Raw genomic sequence first — 15,526 nt, 5'->3', positions numbered from 1 at the left:
TGCTAAATTCACCTGTGGGTTGCCTACCTGGGGCTGTAGTCAGGATCACTGAGGATTTCTTGGAAACCAGACCATCCTTTAGTGTTATAGTAACTATTTCTCCTTGTTGAAAAGCTTTTTTGAAGGTATTTATGTCTCCTTGAATGCCTTTTAGTTCTTGAATAGATCATTTGAAGATAGATTATAAAATCAATGACTTAAGGTGAACAGAAACTGTACACCAATATTGAGTTACCTTAGCTAAGTAAGCCAGTTCCTAGATCCCAGGAAATGGATGTACAGGCCAGGAAGTCGTCACTGCTGGGCTGTAGCACTTGAGACGTTCAATGATGCAATGGTTCACTCACAGTCTTGCAAGCTCATTATTAGACAAGCAGATTCCTTTACTTTTAGGCTGTACACCTTTGGATTATATTTTAAAAATTATTTTAGGATATTGGGAAACTATTTGCTGCATATATGACAAAGGTTTAATATCCTTTACGAACATGGATGTCTTATCAAACAGTAAGGATATGATGAACACACCAGTAGACCAATGGGCCAGGGCAATTCACAGAAGAGACACAAATGTTCAATAAATGTATTTTAAAATGTTAATGTCACTAATAATCAAATAAATTCAGTTTGAAACAGTGAGATTCTACTTTTCACCAGTCAGATTGGCAGTGATTCAAAAGAATGATGATTTCCAGTGTTACCAAGACTGTGACGCTGGGAATGTAAATGAGTATAACCTTTCTGAGTTTGGAAAAAATCTCAAAATTGTCCTTACTTTTTCGAGATAGCAGTTTCAGTTGTTGAGGTTTATGACCAAAGAAATAATTAGGTATGTGTGTTATGAAATATGTCCCAAAATATTCACTGGAGTATTGTTTATGATAGTTAACAGATTTAAGTATTCTTCAATAGGAGATAAGTAATGTCTATAAAATCTAAATAAATGTCTACAAAATTACTTATGTTATACAAGTGCATTTGTTGTCATGGAAAGATGTTCATAACATGTTGAGTTAAAAGAAGCAAAATGTTAAAAAGAAGCAGTATGCATGACACTATGTTTATATATATCAAAATATATATATCAGGGTGAACTATATGGATTTGCCAATATTTGGCCATTTTTTACCTTAAAAAGCATAGTTTCATTTGATTCAACCTAATATATAGAAAGATAATCAGCCTAATACGTAGAAAGTGTAAATACTATGTAAATAGTTGCTGGTGCATGGCAAATTCATTTTGCCTTTTGGAACCTGATGGAATTTTTTTTTAAAGTATTTTCAATCTGTAGTTGGTTGACTGTATCCATATTTTAATGGAGATATACGTTGTTAATCATCTCTCAACTTCCTTTGAAAATGAAGTGTGTAACATATTTCCTTTTTCTTCTCTTTGAAGAGGTTAATAGTCAGCTATGTGTACAGGAGTCTAATGACCTTTGGAGGTTATCAAGATGATTTTATGATAGTCATTAACAATACGCATTCAAAGGACAAACCAACAGAGAAATTACTTTTTGCCATGGCAAAACCCAAAGTGAGTAGAAGCCTTTTCGCTGTTGTGTGCTAGTTTTTTCCCCTACTAAAACATACATTGTGCAAAGACTAAGTTCTCAATGGGAAAACACGCTTTACTTATAATCAAACAAGCATAGATCCAAATTTTGGCTTACTGCATCTTTCTAAGTCTTGGTTTCTTCATGTAAAGAGCGGTATGATGCTAACTTTGTGGGTTTTTTTGTTTGTTTGTTTGTTTGTTTGTTTTGCTTAAGAATTAAATGAAGGAACTGTAAAGTATTTAGCCCAGTGCCTGGTATACAGAAAGTTTAAAATAAATGATCTTGGCCTACATAGTTGTTGTCAGGTACTTTATACACATTATCTTATTACTTGGAGTACTTTACTTTATTCATTTATTTAGTGGGAAGAGTGAGGTTTTATGATTAAAATATACTTGTTTCTTTACTACTTTTAGCAAACTGTAGTTTTAATGTCTATAAGTAAAAGCAATAAATGAAAGGGCTACATTCTAACATGTAATTCCAATTTTAGGAAAAAACATGAGAAGTTAATTTTTCTAAAACCATAACCATCTTAAAATTGTCAACCAAAAGAGACTACTTTTTTAGAATTTGAACCTTTAAAAAAATGGCATATATGTCTCTTAATTAAATCTGTACTTAAGTAAAGGCAGATAGTAAGTGCAGATCATGGCACACTCAGTGCTTTAGTTTAAATAAAGAGTTGATAAAATACACTGAATTTCTTATTCATATAGTCACAAATGTGGCTTTAAGATAACTGATAGAATTGTACGACTGTCACATTTTCTAATACTGCCACTAAATTTGATTTTTTTTTAAATTATCACTCTTTCTGCTGGCTTAAGTAATGGAAAAATAGGTCAGTGCCTTGATGGTGCTGAACATATAAGTACCCTTGAGCAGCACAGGTATGAACTGCGCAGGCCCACTTACACGTGGATTTTTTTCAACAGTAGATACTACGTTAGTACGTGATCCATGGCTTACTAACTCCACGGATGTGGAACTGTGGATACAGAATTACCGTGGATACAAAGGGCCACTGTAAAGTTAGGCATGGATTTTTGACTGCTCAGCGTGTTGGCACCCTTAACCCCTGTGTTGTTCAAATGTCAACTGTACTGCACTGTTTGATCTGGTTAAAAAGGAATTCTGGTAGCTTGGGCACTTGCAAATGGAGACTTCCCATGGCCAACTCTTCACTCTCTCTTGGAAGTGATGAGAACTTCTCAGGACTATAACACTTCTGCTTTTCTTGTTCTAGATTCTTGAAATCACTTTGTTGATCGCCAGTTACATAAACAACTTCTATCAGCAAAAGGTGGTTCACCATCTCTCTGCTCCAGCGCTGCTCTCAGCTCGGACCCGGGGTCCCCAAGCCAGGGTGATGGGAAGCCAGCCCCTTCTGTCAAGCAGCAGACCAACCAAAGGCCCCACTTTACTCTGAAAGTCAGGGGTCTGAGCATCCACTCATTTTCCTCCAAGCAATGGCTGTGTCATCTCCAAATAAGTTCATTTACATCTGGCAGCAGGGCACCCAGACAATAGTATTCCATTCTTTAAAAATAATGGGGGTTACTCCTTTATTTGATTCATAAATATTCAAATGAATGCTATTCATGAAACATAAACACAAAATTTTCCCACATACTGATTTTCTCTTAGATAATTAACTGGGTTAGATTTCATCATTTTTTCCATCGCCTTCTCCGTTGCCATCAGACGCATCATGCCATATGGCTTTTTTCTCTTTTTTAAAAAAATAAGCTAACAATCTTTAGAAAGGGAGATTCAAGGAAGTTTTGCCAAACTCATTTGGCAAACCAGTTGATGATTTGGAAATGCTCACTGCCAAAAAATTAAGTACTGTAATTAAGTGGGCTTTTAATTAATGAAACAGTATTTAGAAAGAAGTAGAGTATGCGGTGTAAGAAACACCTGCAGGGTGGTGTTGAAGGGTAAATTTTAAAGCAAGAACAGTAAGTCTTCTGGCTCTATGAAGCATTGTGTGAGAAAACAGGAGGTAGGTAACCAGAACCCCTGTGTGGTATTAGAAAGTGTAGCCTGTCACCTTTTCAGATCACTGGAGTGTAAAACTTAAAACAAGACCGTGATTCCTGACATTCTTTGGCTGTCAGCATAACCCAAGTTCACTGGAATATTGCCCACATTTCATTGCATGGGTGCTAGGTCATCTTGACCTTGCTTTATTAAATAATAATATCTTTGAAAACAAAGACAACTCTTAAAGCTTTGACTTATAAAGTCCTTTCTAATTATAGTTTTAAAATAAATTCCCAAAAATATTTTTTAAAAGAAAAGAGAAAGTAACTTTTCTGTCAAAAGAGGTACATTTTAGTTGATACAATCTAGAAATGTATTACTTTACTAAGTTACATAAGTGGTCAGTACATTCCAGTATGTGTCAAAATTAGGTACTTATTGTTCATGATAAAAATGAAACTGTGATAAGACATGAAAATTATATTGTAAAAATGTTTAATTGTAGAGGTAATCATGAGTATACTTAACTTTATTTATGTGTAGAATATTTTATATTTATATTTTGGACATATATTTATCATTTTGTGTGTGCTATTTTTTAACCAATTTGAAAAAAAAAAAGTTAGCTGCTGAATTAATTTGTTGGCAGAGCCTTCATGTTTTCTCGTTTGCTGCTTTCTCCGTATGGCAGTGTCCTGTTCTCACACCAAGCCTTTTTAAAATGTTCCATCCGATGTTAGCATCCTTAGAAAGGACAGAGCCAAGAAATACACTGATCAAGTAAAATTTTGCTTTTGGTCATGACAAAGGTCAAAACCCCCATAGAAACAGATTTCCTTTTACTATTTCCCCTAAATCTTTTGAGCCACAACCATTCACTGTGTAAGCAAATTAATTTTTGAGAATCAGCTGGTTACCAGTTTGGTGACTCTCAGGAGTCTTTTGGCTGGGATACAGTAGAGTTTCTGAGTTCCCAGAAAACCATTTCATAATCATTGGTTGGTAAGCCAGAGGCTTGGCAGAGTTGTTACATATGTGTGAGGACTTTATTCTCAGGCAGTAGTTAGTTCACCATCTGGTAAGTGCGCCTCCAAAATCTTCTGATTTAACCAAGTAGTGAAGGCTTAGCTGAAACAGTAGTACCCTAGACTTGGCATTTATTTTTGATAGAGTGCAGAGATAAAATATTTTGATGGAAAGAAATCAACTTTCTGTAACTGATGATGTGAAAATTTTATTTTCTGGGAAATTACTTATATAGCCATTTAAAAATTCAAAGTATGTTATTATGATTGGTTACAAGAGAATAATGTTACATGTTTAATTGTAATATTTGTCTCCTATCATTTTCTTCCCTTTCAATCATAATAAATGATTTACAAAACCCATTTCAAGCATTATCTTTTGAATAATCTTCAAGAAATACCTAATGTTTTCATTGTCAAAGCTGAGGTGTACTACTAGTGAAAATGGTAGTTATTACCTCCTTCTCTTGCACTCCTGCTTTGTCTTCAGTGTTGCTTTGTTTTATCCATATAAAAGGAAGCTCTTTTGGCAAATTGTAATTTTCATATGTATGTACGCACATTGACACATGTACGATATGTGTGAATCATGAGGTTCTCTCGTGATTTCAAAAAATTTTAATGAAGCTTATTTCACATAGGTGAGTTGATTAGACTGTGTTCTAAAAGTTTATCTTAAGTGTTCCGGATTTGTGTGTGTGTGTGTGTGTGTGTGTGTGTGTGTGTGTGTGTGTCCTTAAAGTCAAACACTGCCATAGTTCAGAAATGAGTTTAACTCTCAATTTGAAAGAAAAGGCAGTTATAACTTATACGAGTCTTTGCTTGAAAAATGTGTTCATCAGTGATTGTTTGGACATTTTTTCCATAGGGAAAAAAAAAATACATGGTAGTCATGTTCCTAGAACAGTACTTGTAACCCATAATTGTACTGAAGTATAATCCTGAAGAATTAACCATATTAACCATATTTCTCTAGAAACAGGCTTTACGTGTTCCTGGGACGCCAAGAACACATTTCACCTGTCTACCCATCCCCAGCTGTCGTGGAATTTGGACTTCCTCAATGCAGAGTCTCTGGGCTGATTCCTGTGGAGCGAAGGCTCCAGAAATGCGGAGACTAAGGAAGAGAAAGTGAAGAGCAGGAGTAACAACGTGGAGAAGCTTTTCTGCTGACGGGTTCATGCAGGTATTGCCTCTCCTCTCAAACTTCCCTCTATTTTCTCCCTACAAGAGCAATTTTAAACTCCAAATTAAGGTAAACTCCGCACGTAGAGATTTAGGGTGAAATAAGAGTTGTCCATATTTCACTGGGACCAAGACTCAAGCTCTTCTTGGGCATTTAAGTGGGAAGGTCAGTCCTACATGAAGAGTTGGATGGGCCTGGGCAGAGGCTGAGGTGAGGAGATGAGATAAACACTTGCTCTATAGTATCATTTTCCCTATTGAGCTTAATTTTACCTAAATTGAACATAGTCACAGTGATTCTGGAGGCACATTTATAATCAACATCAGTCCAAAAACCTTCATTGGATGCTTTTTAAGTATTTCTGGGTCCAATAACAGGCAGGAAACAAAAACTTTTACACGGGCAACATCTATTAGCAAATAACTCCAAAATAAGACATAAATGTTCACGCCAGCATGGGAAATAGAGTTCCCTTCCTTCCAACACTTCACTAACATAATTTTCTAATTGACAGGGTTTGTGGGGGGAGTGGCATCCTTTTCTGAAGGTGTTGCTGGATTTTATTGGTGGCTTTATTAAAATCAGAGGATTCTTCAAAAGCAACAAAATAAAAAATAGATAAATGGGACTACATCAAACTTAAAAACTTCTGCGTGTCTAAAGAAACAATCAACAGAGTGAAAAGGCATCCAACAGACTGGGAGAAAATAACTGCAAAGCATATATCTGATAAGGGGTCAATGTCCAGAATATATCAGCATATATATAGTTTAACAACAAAAAGCAACCTGAGTAGGAAATGGACTTGAAGAAAGAAGATACACAAATAGCCAATAAGCACAGAAAAAGATGCTTACCATCGCTAATCATAAAGGAAATGCAATCAAAACTACAATGACATATCACCTCATACCCATCAAGAGAGGCCACTCACTATCAAAAGAACAGAAAACAAGAAATGTTGGAGAGGATGCAGAGAAGTTGGAACTCTTGTGCACTGTTAGTGGGAATGCAAAATGGTACCACCATTATGGGAAATGCTATGGAGGTTCCTCAGAAAATAAAAAATAGGATTACCATATGATCCCGCAATTCCACATCCAGGTATATATCCAAAAGAACTCAAAGTAGGATTGCAGAGATATTTACACACCCATGTTCATCACAGTTTTATTCATGAAGCAACCTAATGTCCACCGACAGATAAATGGATAAAGAAAATGTGGAATATACATACAATGATGTATTACACAGACTTAAAAAAGAAAAATCCTATTAATGCATGATTTTTAAAAATGAGAATTTCATCTATAATTGTTTAAAGATGTAAAAAAAAAAAGGGAAGGAGGAAATCCTGTCACGTGCTACAACCTGGATGAAACTCAAGGACCTTATGCTAAGCAAAATGTCAATCAAGAAAGGACAAATATTGTGTGATTCCACTCATATGAAATATCTACAGTAGCCAAAATCATAGAAGCAAAAACTAGGGAAGTAGTTATCAAGGATTACAGGAGGGGGAAGTGGCCATTAATGTTTAATGGGTATACAATATCCACGCTGCAAGATGAAAAAGTTCTGGATATCTCTTTCATAACAATGTGACAACAGTTAATATTACTGAAGTGTACACTTAAAATAGCTAAGAAGGTAGATGTTACGAGTTTTTTACCATAATAATAAAGAAATCAGGTGACTCTTCAACAGTGGCAGTGGCTGGAAAAGGCTAATTCCCTGTCTCACTATGTGGACCTAAGGAATCCCTAGCAGAGTCCCTGAGAACTGAATGTTGGGTAGTTCCAGAGATGGCTGAGAAGTGATTAACTTCATCAATTTCTAGAAAATACTATGAGCTTATCAAACTCCAGTAAGTGTTGCCTTTTATGAAAGAAAAGTGTATAGAAAATGAGTAACCTTGGAAAAGCTTAAGGAGAGTTATTAGCTTTGGGATTATGCACAGATTATAAGATTTTTCCCCCCTGGGATAAAGTGAGTATCATTAACACTGATGTCATACCCCCACTGTTCTACTGGAACTTTTCTATGTAAGATTACCATTGACCCACTAACTGCCAAATCCAGTGGACTCCAGATGATCCAACTGCCTACTGGATGGTATCTCAAACTCACCATGCCCTCGAAACCTGGTTCTTCGACTCTGTGCCCCCAACAATTGGTCAACAGTATCATCAACTCATCAGTCACCCAAGAGGGAAATACTGACTTTTCTCCCCTTCCCCAAGCCTTCACTTTCTGCTCTCTAGTAACTATCTATATTAGCCAGCACTGATTTTGTTGTAAATTTGAAAATTCAACTTGAACTAACTTAGACTAAAAGGAGAAAGCTTATTACAAGGATACTAGGATGTATCACACAATCAGAGAGCTAAGCAACCAAATCCAAAGAGGAAGACACGAGCCTCAAGGACAATCAGAACCACGAGATTTGAGCCAGTACTTTCTCTTGACATAGCTCTGCGTCTGCTTCCTGTTCCCTCACCACAACATACCTTCTGTATTTAGCAGGAAATATGGCAATTTTCTCCAGAGAGGGAAAGACTTCATTTTCCTAATTCTAGTTTGAAAAATTCCAGAGATGGACTCTGATTAGTCTAACTCCTGTTAGGTGTTTACTCTGAACCACCTGAAACATTCATATTAGGAGAATGCGTAAGTAAATTACTAAAAAAAAAAAAAAAAAAAAATCTATGTAGTGGAAGCTTATGCAGCCATCAAAATTATATTATGGGTTTTTAAAAAATTGATATGGGAAAACACATGTTAAAACCAGAATGTTAATGAACTTTATAGTAAAATCTCAACAATGTGAGAAAGATCAGAAAAGATTAAAATGAAATACATCAAAATGTTTAATAGTTGTTACTTCTGGCATTTGCTTATTATACCCTTTTTATTTTTTCTATATACCTTTTTAAAAATTTACTACAATAAGCTTATATAACTTTGAAAACAAGGGGAAAGTGTAAGAACTCTGTCACTTTCTGGGCGATTGTTAATAGCCTCCATATGGGCTTCCAGATGCCAAAGCATCCTGCACACAGCTGCAAAAAATTATCTCACTGATGCAGGCTCAGTCATGGCACACTTATTTGAAATCTTATTTGGTTTCTCATAACAACACAGTAAAATCCAGACTGCAAGATCTTTCACTGTAGCTCAGTCTACCTGCCCAGTTTGGTCTCCCACCTTGACGCCACCCTTAACTAGTCACAGGTCCCCATATATGCCCTGGACACATTTTTATCCTTCTGCACTGTTGCTCATCTTATCCAGCAAGCAGTGTAAAATTGTCTCCTCTTTATCACCAGCATTGAAATCTGTGAGTCTTCTTGGGCTGATCCAGCACGGGAGCTCAAATCTTTGTATATTCTTACCTTAAGAACAGTTTTCATCTACCCAGTAAAGTCACTTTCTCTAAGTATGAAGCCTCAGGAGGCATAAGGGTAGAAAAGGGAATTCACCTGCTCAATCAGATCAACTGAATCAACTGAATTACTCCTAGATCAATGCTGGTGATCAGGGCCCAGACAGATAATTTTCACCTTCCTTGTTACCAGGCTCCCTGCTTCAACCACCTTTCCCAGTTATCCGCACAATTATAACTTTAAAGTGCCAGTCCTGTGCCTGGTCCAGAGCAAACATTTGGCAAAATGTTAGCTGCCATTACTGTTACCCATACCAACAGGTCTTCTGAATTAACATGCAAAGGGAGTCTAAAGTTCCAGAACCCAAATCATTACAATTCATCACAACTTCTCCCACATCAGTTTGTGAGTTTATAGGCTGGCTAGCCCCAGGATGTAGATGCTGAGTTAATGGTAGATGTAGCAATCTCCCTTGCTATCAGCCTTTCTTCATTGAATGCTACTCTATTACTTCCCTTCCTATGTGCAACTGTAGTCTTCTCTGTCTCCAGAATGCACCTAGATGTTGGGAGAATTTTGTCCCCAAAGATTTTATCTGAAGTGAATGCCTTGTTTTCCCCTACCAACCATCTACTTCATTTCCTTGTGTTTCTTTTTTCAAAGTAGCTGATTAGCAGTTTACCACATGATAACAAGTATTAAGCACTTATAATGTGTCAGACACACGTAAGTTATGTTTTACATATACTTATCTTATTTAAAACTCGTAATTTCCCTTTGCTTTACAGGATCAGAAACTAAGGCTCAGAGAAATTGAATAATTTGTCCATTGTAGCAATGTGGTAACTTAACCAGTGTGGCTGAGTCAGGACTTAAACCTAAGTCTACCTTACTCCAAAGCCCAAATTCTTGAACATTACACCATGGAGACCGAGACAAATGGCAGAAGGGTGGAGGGGGAGTTTCTCCTTCAAATATTCAGGACATCTTGGGCTAAAGAACCTGGGTCTACCAGCGTTCAAGACAGATCAAACACTGTCACTGCCATGAATGTTTCACCAGCTCTTTAAGGCATAGTCACTTGTTCTTATGTAAATTGTACCTCTCTGCAATAGCGTGTTATCACTGGCTTCCTTTTGGTAGCTATACTTAGTCTTTCTGAAGGTTAGGGATCTTCATTCCTTATTCTGAGTAGCACATTGTCTTGCATATAGCAATAACTCCATGTTTGATACTGATTTGGAGATAAAGTAAATGAAGTATTCTGGACATGTATTTGCTTTCTTAGCTTATTAATAAATGATGTGCTATTGCATAAAACCCAATACAACTAAACAAGCAGAAAGTTGGAAAGTACTGAAATGGTAAATATTTTTTGCCTCTAATAAATCATAGAATACAGCTCAGGAGATTTTTTTCACCCTCCATTCCCAAATTGTTGCTATTAGGGAATAAAAAGTAATTAGGGCAGAGACCCTTGGCATGCAGTCAGTACTTTCAGTGGAATATTTTTTAAATAAAAGAACACTTCCAGCCCAGAGCTTTTAGGTCCCGGTTTTATTACCACCGTATCTCTCTCAAGTCTTGGGGGAAGAAGCGGGGGATGTGTCTTGGAACAAGAACGCTGAGAACTACATTTCCCATGATGCCCATCTTTCGCACGCAAGCCGCGCTTGTGACGTCGCTACCATGGCAACCCAGGAGCCTGCGCTACCGGACAGATCTCGGAGTTCGCGGTCCGGTTGATTCTAGACTGGGCCTTACGCGGCTACCACGACCCTGGGGCAGCCGAGCCACTATGCCCAGGTATCTATCTCTACAACCCTGCTTGCGCCTGGCTTACGCTCCCCTCTAGAGCCTCCCCTCTTCCCCAACCCACTTGGAAGGGATGGGCGTTGAGGAGGAGAGGCGGCTGGAGGTATTTGCGGGGGTGGGGTGGTAAGAATCCATGCGTGACGGTGGAAGTAAATTGTGGGTCTGCCCTGCTTGCAACTCTTGTCTGGATGGTCAAAGGGCCGTAGGCACTATCCTTGAGAATGTGGATTTTGAAATAGGTAGAAAAGTTACCCAGTTGAAAAAGTTAAGAGATGTTGAAACATCATTCAACTCCAATCATTCACTTAAATAAGAGTTTCTCGCGGGCCACGAAATGTTCTAGAAGCTGGGTTTCAGGCGGCGAGCCAGACCACAAAGCCGCTTCCTCTGGGACCACCCCTCCGGGTGCAGGGGTTCACGACAACCATAAATGAGGGGAAACTTGTGAAAGCACTCCGAAAAATGTAAGATGACATTTAAAGGCGCGTTGGGGTAGGATTTTAATCACCTATTACCATTTAGCTTTTCCCTTCTATGATGTCAATTTTTAATTACTAGTTCTCAAGACCATACCTAAAACTTTTATGAACCACTTATAAGGACGTGGGTGGGGGTGGGGAGGAGAGGAGTCCGAGAGTCCATCATAGAGTAGGTTGAGTCTGTTCTCACACTGGATCCACGATGTGATCTCCATTAAGTTTATGAACCTTAAAAATTGTCAGCTTCCATTCAGCATGTAATTGGTTACAGTTATAAATATTTCCACCAGTGGCACGACTGGTTACAGTAAGTCCTTCCCTCTTTTCTTCTGGGAACTTGGAAAGCAGATAATCACACTATGAAGAAATGGTGTGTAATTGAGGAGCAAGCAGGCCCGGGCTGAGGCCTCACCTGTGAAATAATTGTGTGTATTTTAATGCAAACATTTAGAGTCACTTATTTTGATTTTTTGTAACTCCCTTTTTTATTCCTGGTTCTTTAATGATAATAATGATAAACACTCAATAATTTTAGGTAATTTTCGGTAATTATATATAGGCCAAACACTAACCTAAGTGAATTATCACGTTTTAACACTCATGATAATCCTGTATAGTTGGTATTCTTTTTTAAGCAGCATTTTAGAGATGGAGGAACAGAGATGAGCTTGGGGACTAGCACAGAAGTTTGCATATATTAAGTGTTCAATAAATACTTATTAAATTACTAAAGGAATGAAGAATCCAGAGAGATTGGGTAGCTTGCCCAATTTGGCATACTTTATGTAGAAAGTAGCAGATTCGAGCTTATATCAAATCTTGCTCATTTTTTTTTTTTTAGTTCAATACTCCGTATTTCATTTAGGGTTTACTTTTAAAAAATGATATAATCTTATTTGTATAAAATATATGTATGTAGACTAATGAAAGGATGATTTTCCAAAGTGATTTTCGGTGATTTTTTCCCCTTTCTTTATATTTTAAAAAAGAAATCTTGAGCCAGAAAATATAATTAAAAACGAACAAACGAATTCCAGGGAGCAAAGATTATGTGACACATTGGTTTTGCACGTTCACCATTTTCCTAGATGTTGGTGGTTTTCAAGTTGTACATTTCCAAAAGTCATTGTACATTCATGTGTGTGTGAGAGGCTAACACATACAGCTTTCAGCCTTGCCCGGAAGCCCTCAAATCCGGGTGAAAAAGGCTCGGTTTATCATTTTCCTGTTTCTCTGATGCACAAAGAAAATGACTAATCCTCAGAAGTTTTATCAGCGCATGGTCCCCTCAAGATAATGTCGATTTATTTCACAAATTTGACTGAAATAAAATTTCTCTGAGCTTGAAATAAATTTTAGAAAGGATTCTTTTTGTTTCTCTAAACTTTGGTTTTCTGCCTCTCTTACAGTGAAACACTCTGGGAAATCGCAAAAGCTGAAGTGGAAAAACGGGGCAGTAATGGAAGTGAAGGTGATGGAGTTGAAATTGGAGAAAAGTCTGTCTTCTTCATTGGCAGTAAAAATGGGGTAATGCATTTTTTCCAACCTTTTCTTCCCCCAAGTTTTGTGATGATTTAACAACCAGTGGTAAAATTTATTTTAATACTTCGGTGAGAATTTAGATACTCCAGCTCTTTAACCAGATGACCAATCTCTGGCTGGCTGGTTGGATCTGGCTGGGTGGGTGGGGACCAACATCCAGCCTGACTCTTGTCAAGCGGTGTGCCCTGACCTGGATCACAGCATCTTGGAGGAAGAGGTGCTTGTTCCTGATTAGACAGCCCAGAGAAGTCTTCTTTTCCCAATTTGCACAAAGGACCCATAAATACTCTTTTCATGGTCATGTTTATAGATAACTTGTACAACTGAAACAAGTGTATAGACGATAAAAATATGAACTATATAGAGTATAACACATTTAACATTCACTTTTCTTAAACTAGTGTCACTAGACACTGAAGGGAACTTAGCGATAGTCTACTCTTCTACAGTAGGGGTCTTTAGCCTGGGGTCCTTGGAGGTATTTATTGGGGGTCCATGAACTCCTTAGAAATGTATGCAGAATTGTGTACAATTGCACACCAGTGTCTTTTTTCTTTTTAATGGGAAATTAGATTCTCCAGTGTTCTAACATCTCCCCAAAAGGTTAAGAACCACTGCAAGCAGTGTTTATATGGTCTAGGTTTGAATACTTCCAGCAATGGGGGTGTTCTCTTTCACAAGGCAGCCTGTTTCAATTTTTGTTATTAGAAAATCCGAGTTACAAATCCTTAATACTAGAAAACCAATGTCTGTTTCATTGTAACTTCCACCGTTGGTCCGAATTCTGACCTGTGAAAGTATAGGAGTAAGTCTAATTCTTCTACTTGTTAAACCTTCAAATATTTAAAAATTGCCCTTCAAATAGTGGCAACCACCTTGTCTCCCTGAGTCTTTTTCAGCTTTAGCATTTCTTTCAGCCATGCCTCTGTCATGAACTCTCTGTCAGTTGTGGATTGTCTTATCTGCCTTGATTCTAATGTGTATTTCTCAGGATGGAACAGAATTTTTGAGGTTTTGCTTAACTACTGTAGAAAGTGTAGATACCTTCTGTGTCATGGATGCTATATGTCATGGATTGTCTGTCTGTCATGATCTGGTAACTCAACTGGAATTATTCTAATGTGAAATTCTCAGAAGAGAACAGAATTTTTCAGGTTTCGCTTGCCTACTGTGAACTAGGACAGGTCTGTCAGCTTCTTTTTCCAGACGCTTGAGCTCCTGTTGTTGTATTGAAAAATGTTGGGTAGAGTATAGCTCAGTGGTAGAGCGTGTGCTTAGCATGCATAAGGTCCTGGGTTCAATCCCCAGTGCCGCCATTAAAAAATAATGATAATAAACAAACAAACAAACCTAATTCCCCCCAAAATAAATAAAAATAAAAATAATTTTTTAAAAATGTTAGTAATCCCATAACCCTGCTCACTAGGGCTGAGCTTGGTCTCTGCAAGTCTTTTCATTTATGCTGTTGTCCTTCATTGTATTCAGTTGGATCCTTTGTTACAGTCTTTTTTTATTATTTTAAATTTACTTTTATTAAAGTAATTCATGTATGTAGTTTAAAAATTTAAAGATTATCAAAACGTGCATAAGTAAAATAACAAACCTCTCCACATTGTTCAGAATCTCTCCTCAGAGCCACCGTTTTCATATCTTTTTACTGTTTCTTCTGCAAGTTACTTCTGTATTTCTGAATAGTGTGCTTCTGGGCTATTCCCAGACTTTCAGTGTTAGACACTGCTGAATTTCTGATAATAGTAGAAGAGTATTTTACTATCCTATTTCTCTCAAACTCCTACTTCCAGCTACATTGTTGTTATCATTCTAGGCTAAATCAATATTCAGTGTTAATTTATTTTAAGTATCTAAATTGTTTTGCTGTTGTGCCAAGTGCAGAACTATGATTATTTCCTTTCTCAAATAACTTTTTCCTGAAGTTTAAAACTTTTAAAATTTGCTTAGTTTTCATATGTACCTTAGTTTTTATATGCATTGCCCCAAACTTTTAAAACAACAAACATTATCTCACCCAGTTTCTGAGGGTCTGGAATCTCAGAGCACCTTAGTTGGGTGGTTCCGGCTTAAGAATTTTCGAAAAGTTATAGTCAGGGTGTCATCAGAGACTAAAGTTCTCTCTCGGCTCAGCTGACCTTGAGACTCGGTTTCCAAGCTCCTTGACATGGTTGCTGGCAAGAGGCATCAGTTACTTGCTGGCTGTTGGCCAGAGGCTTTAGTTCTTCACCATGTGGACCTCTCCACAGGGCTGCTTACAACATGGAAGCTTGCTTCATCCAGAATGAGAGATCACAAGTGAGAGGGTATCTAAGACAGAGGCCACAGTCTTTTATAACCTAATTTTGGAAGTGACATGCCATCACTTACGCCATATGCTATTGGTCACAAAGACTGACTGTGGTCCAGTGTGTGAGGGACTACATGTGGCTGTGAATACCAGGAGCTAGGGATCATTTGGGAACATCCTTGAAGCTGGCTCCCAGGGTATCTATTGCTAATGCCTTCCACAATCCCCTGTAGACAGTCAATAT

The 15,526-nt window shown here is 37.5% G+C and overlaps 2 protein-coding genes across 4 annotated transcripts in view; both read left to right on the top strand.

Annotated features, from left to right (window-relative positions):
• Positions 1-4,938, top strand: part of PLEKHH2 (pleckstrin homology, MyTH4 and FERM domain containing H2) — an 83,585-nt gene extending 78,647 nt beyond the window's left edge. For both annotated transcript variants that reach the window (XM_064494533.1, XM_010997151.3), the window contains exons 29-30: positions 1,402-1,539; positions 2,811-4,938. In XM_064494533.1, the coding sequence (XP_064350603.1) occupies positions 1,402-1,539; positions 2,811-2,993 (321 nt within the window). In that variant the 3' untranslated portion in view covers positions 2,994-4,938. The remainder of the gene's footprint in view (positions 1-1,401; positions 1,540-2,810) is intronic.
• A 5,879-nt stretch (positions 4,939-10,817) lies between these two features.
• DYNC2LI1 (dynein cytoplasmic 2 light intermediate chain 1) overlaps positions 10,818-15,526 on the top strand; it is a 28,576-nt gene continuing 23,867 nt past the window's right edge. Inside the window, exons 1-2 of one of the 2 annotated variants that reach the window (XM_010997152.3) lie at positions 10,818-10,953; positions 12,851-12,968. In XM_010997152.3, the coding sequence (XP_010995454.3) occupies positions 10,946-10,953; positions 12,851-12,968 (126 nt within the window). In that variant the 5' untranslated portion in view covers positions 10,818-10,945. The remainder of the gene's footprint in view (positions 10,954-12,850; positions 12,969-15,526) is intronic. The other variant, XM_010997153.3, reaches the window with a different exon arrangement.

This window comes from Camelus dromedarius, chromosome 15 (genome assembly GCF_036321535.1).
Source record: "Camelus dromedarius isolate mCamDro1 chromosome 15, mCamDro1.pat, whole genome shotgun sequence".
In the NCBI taxonomy this organism is placed as follows: domain Eukaryota; kingdom Metazoa; phylum Chordata; class Mammalia; order Artiodactyla; family Camelidae; genus Camelus; species Camelus dromedarius.
The sequence above is the reverse complement of the archived record's forward strand: the minus strand, read 5'-3'. Positions and strand labels throughout refer to the sequence as shown.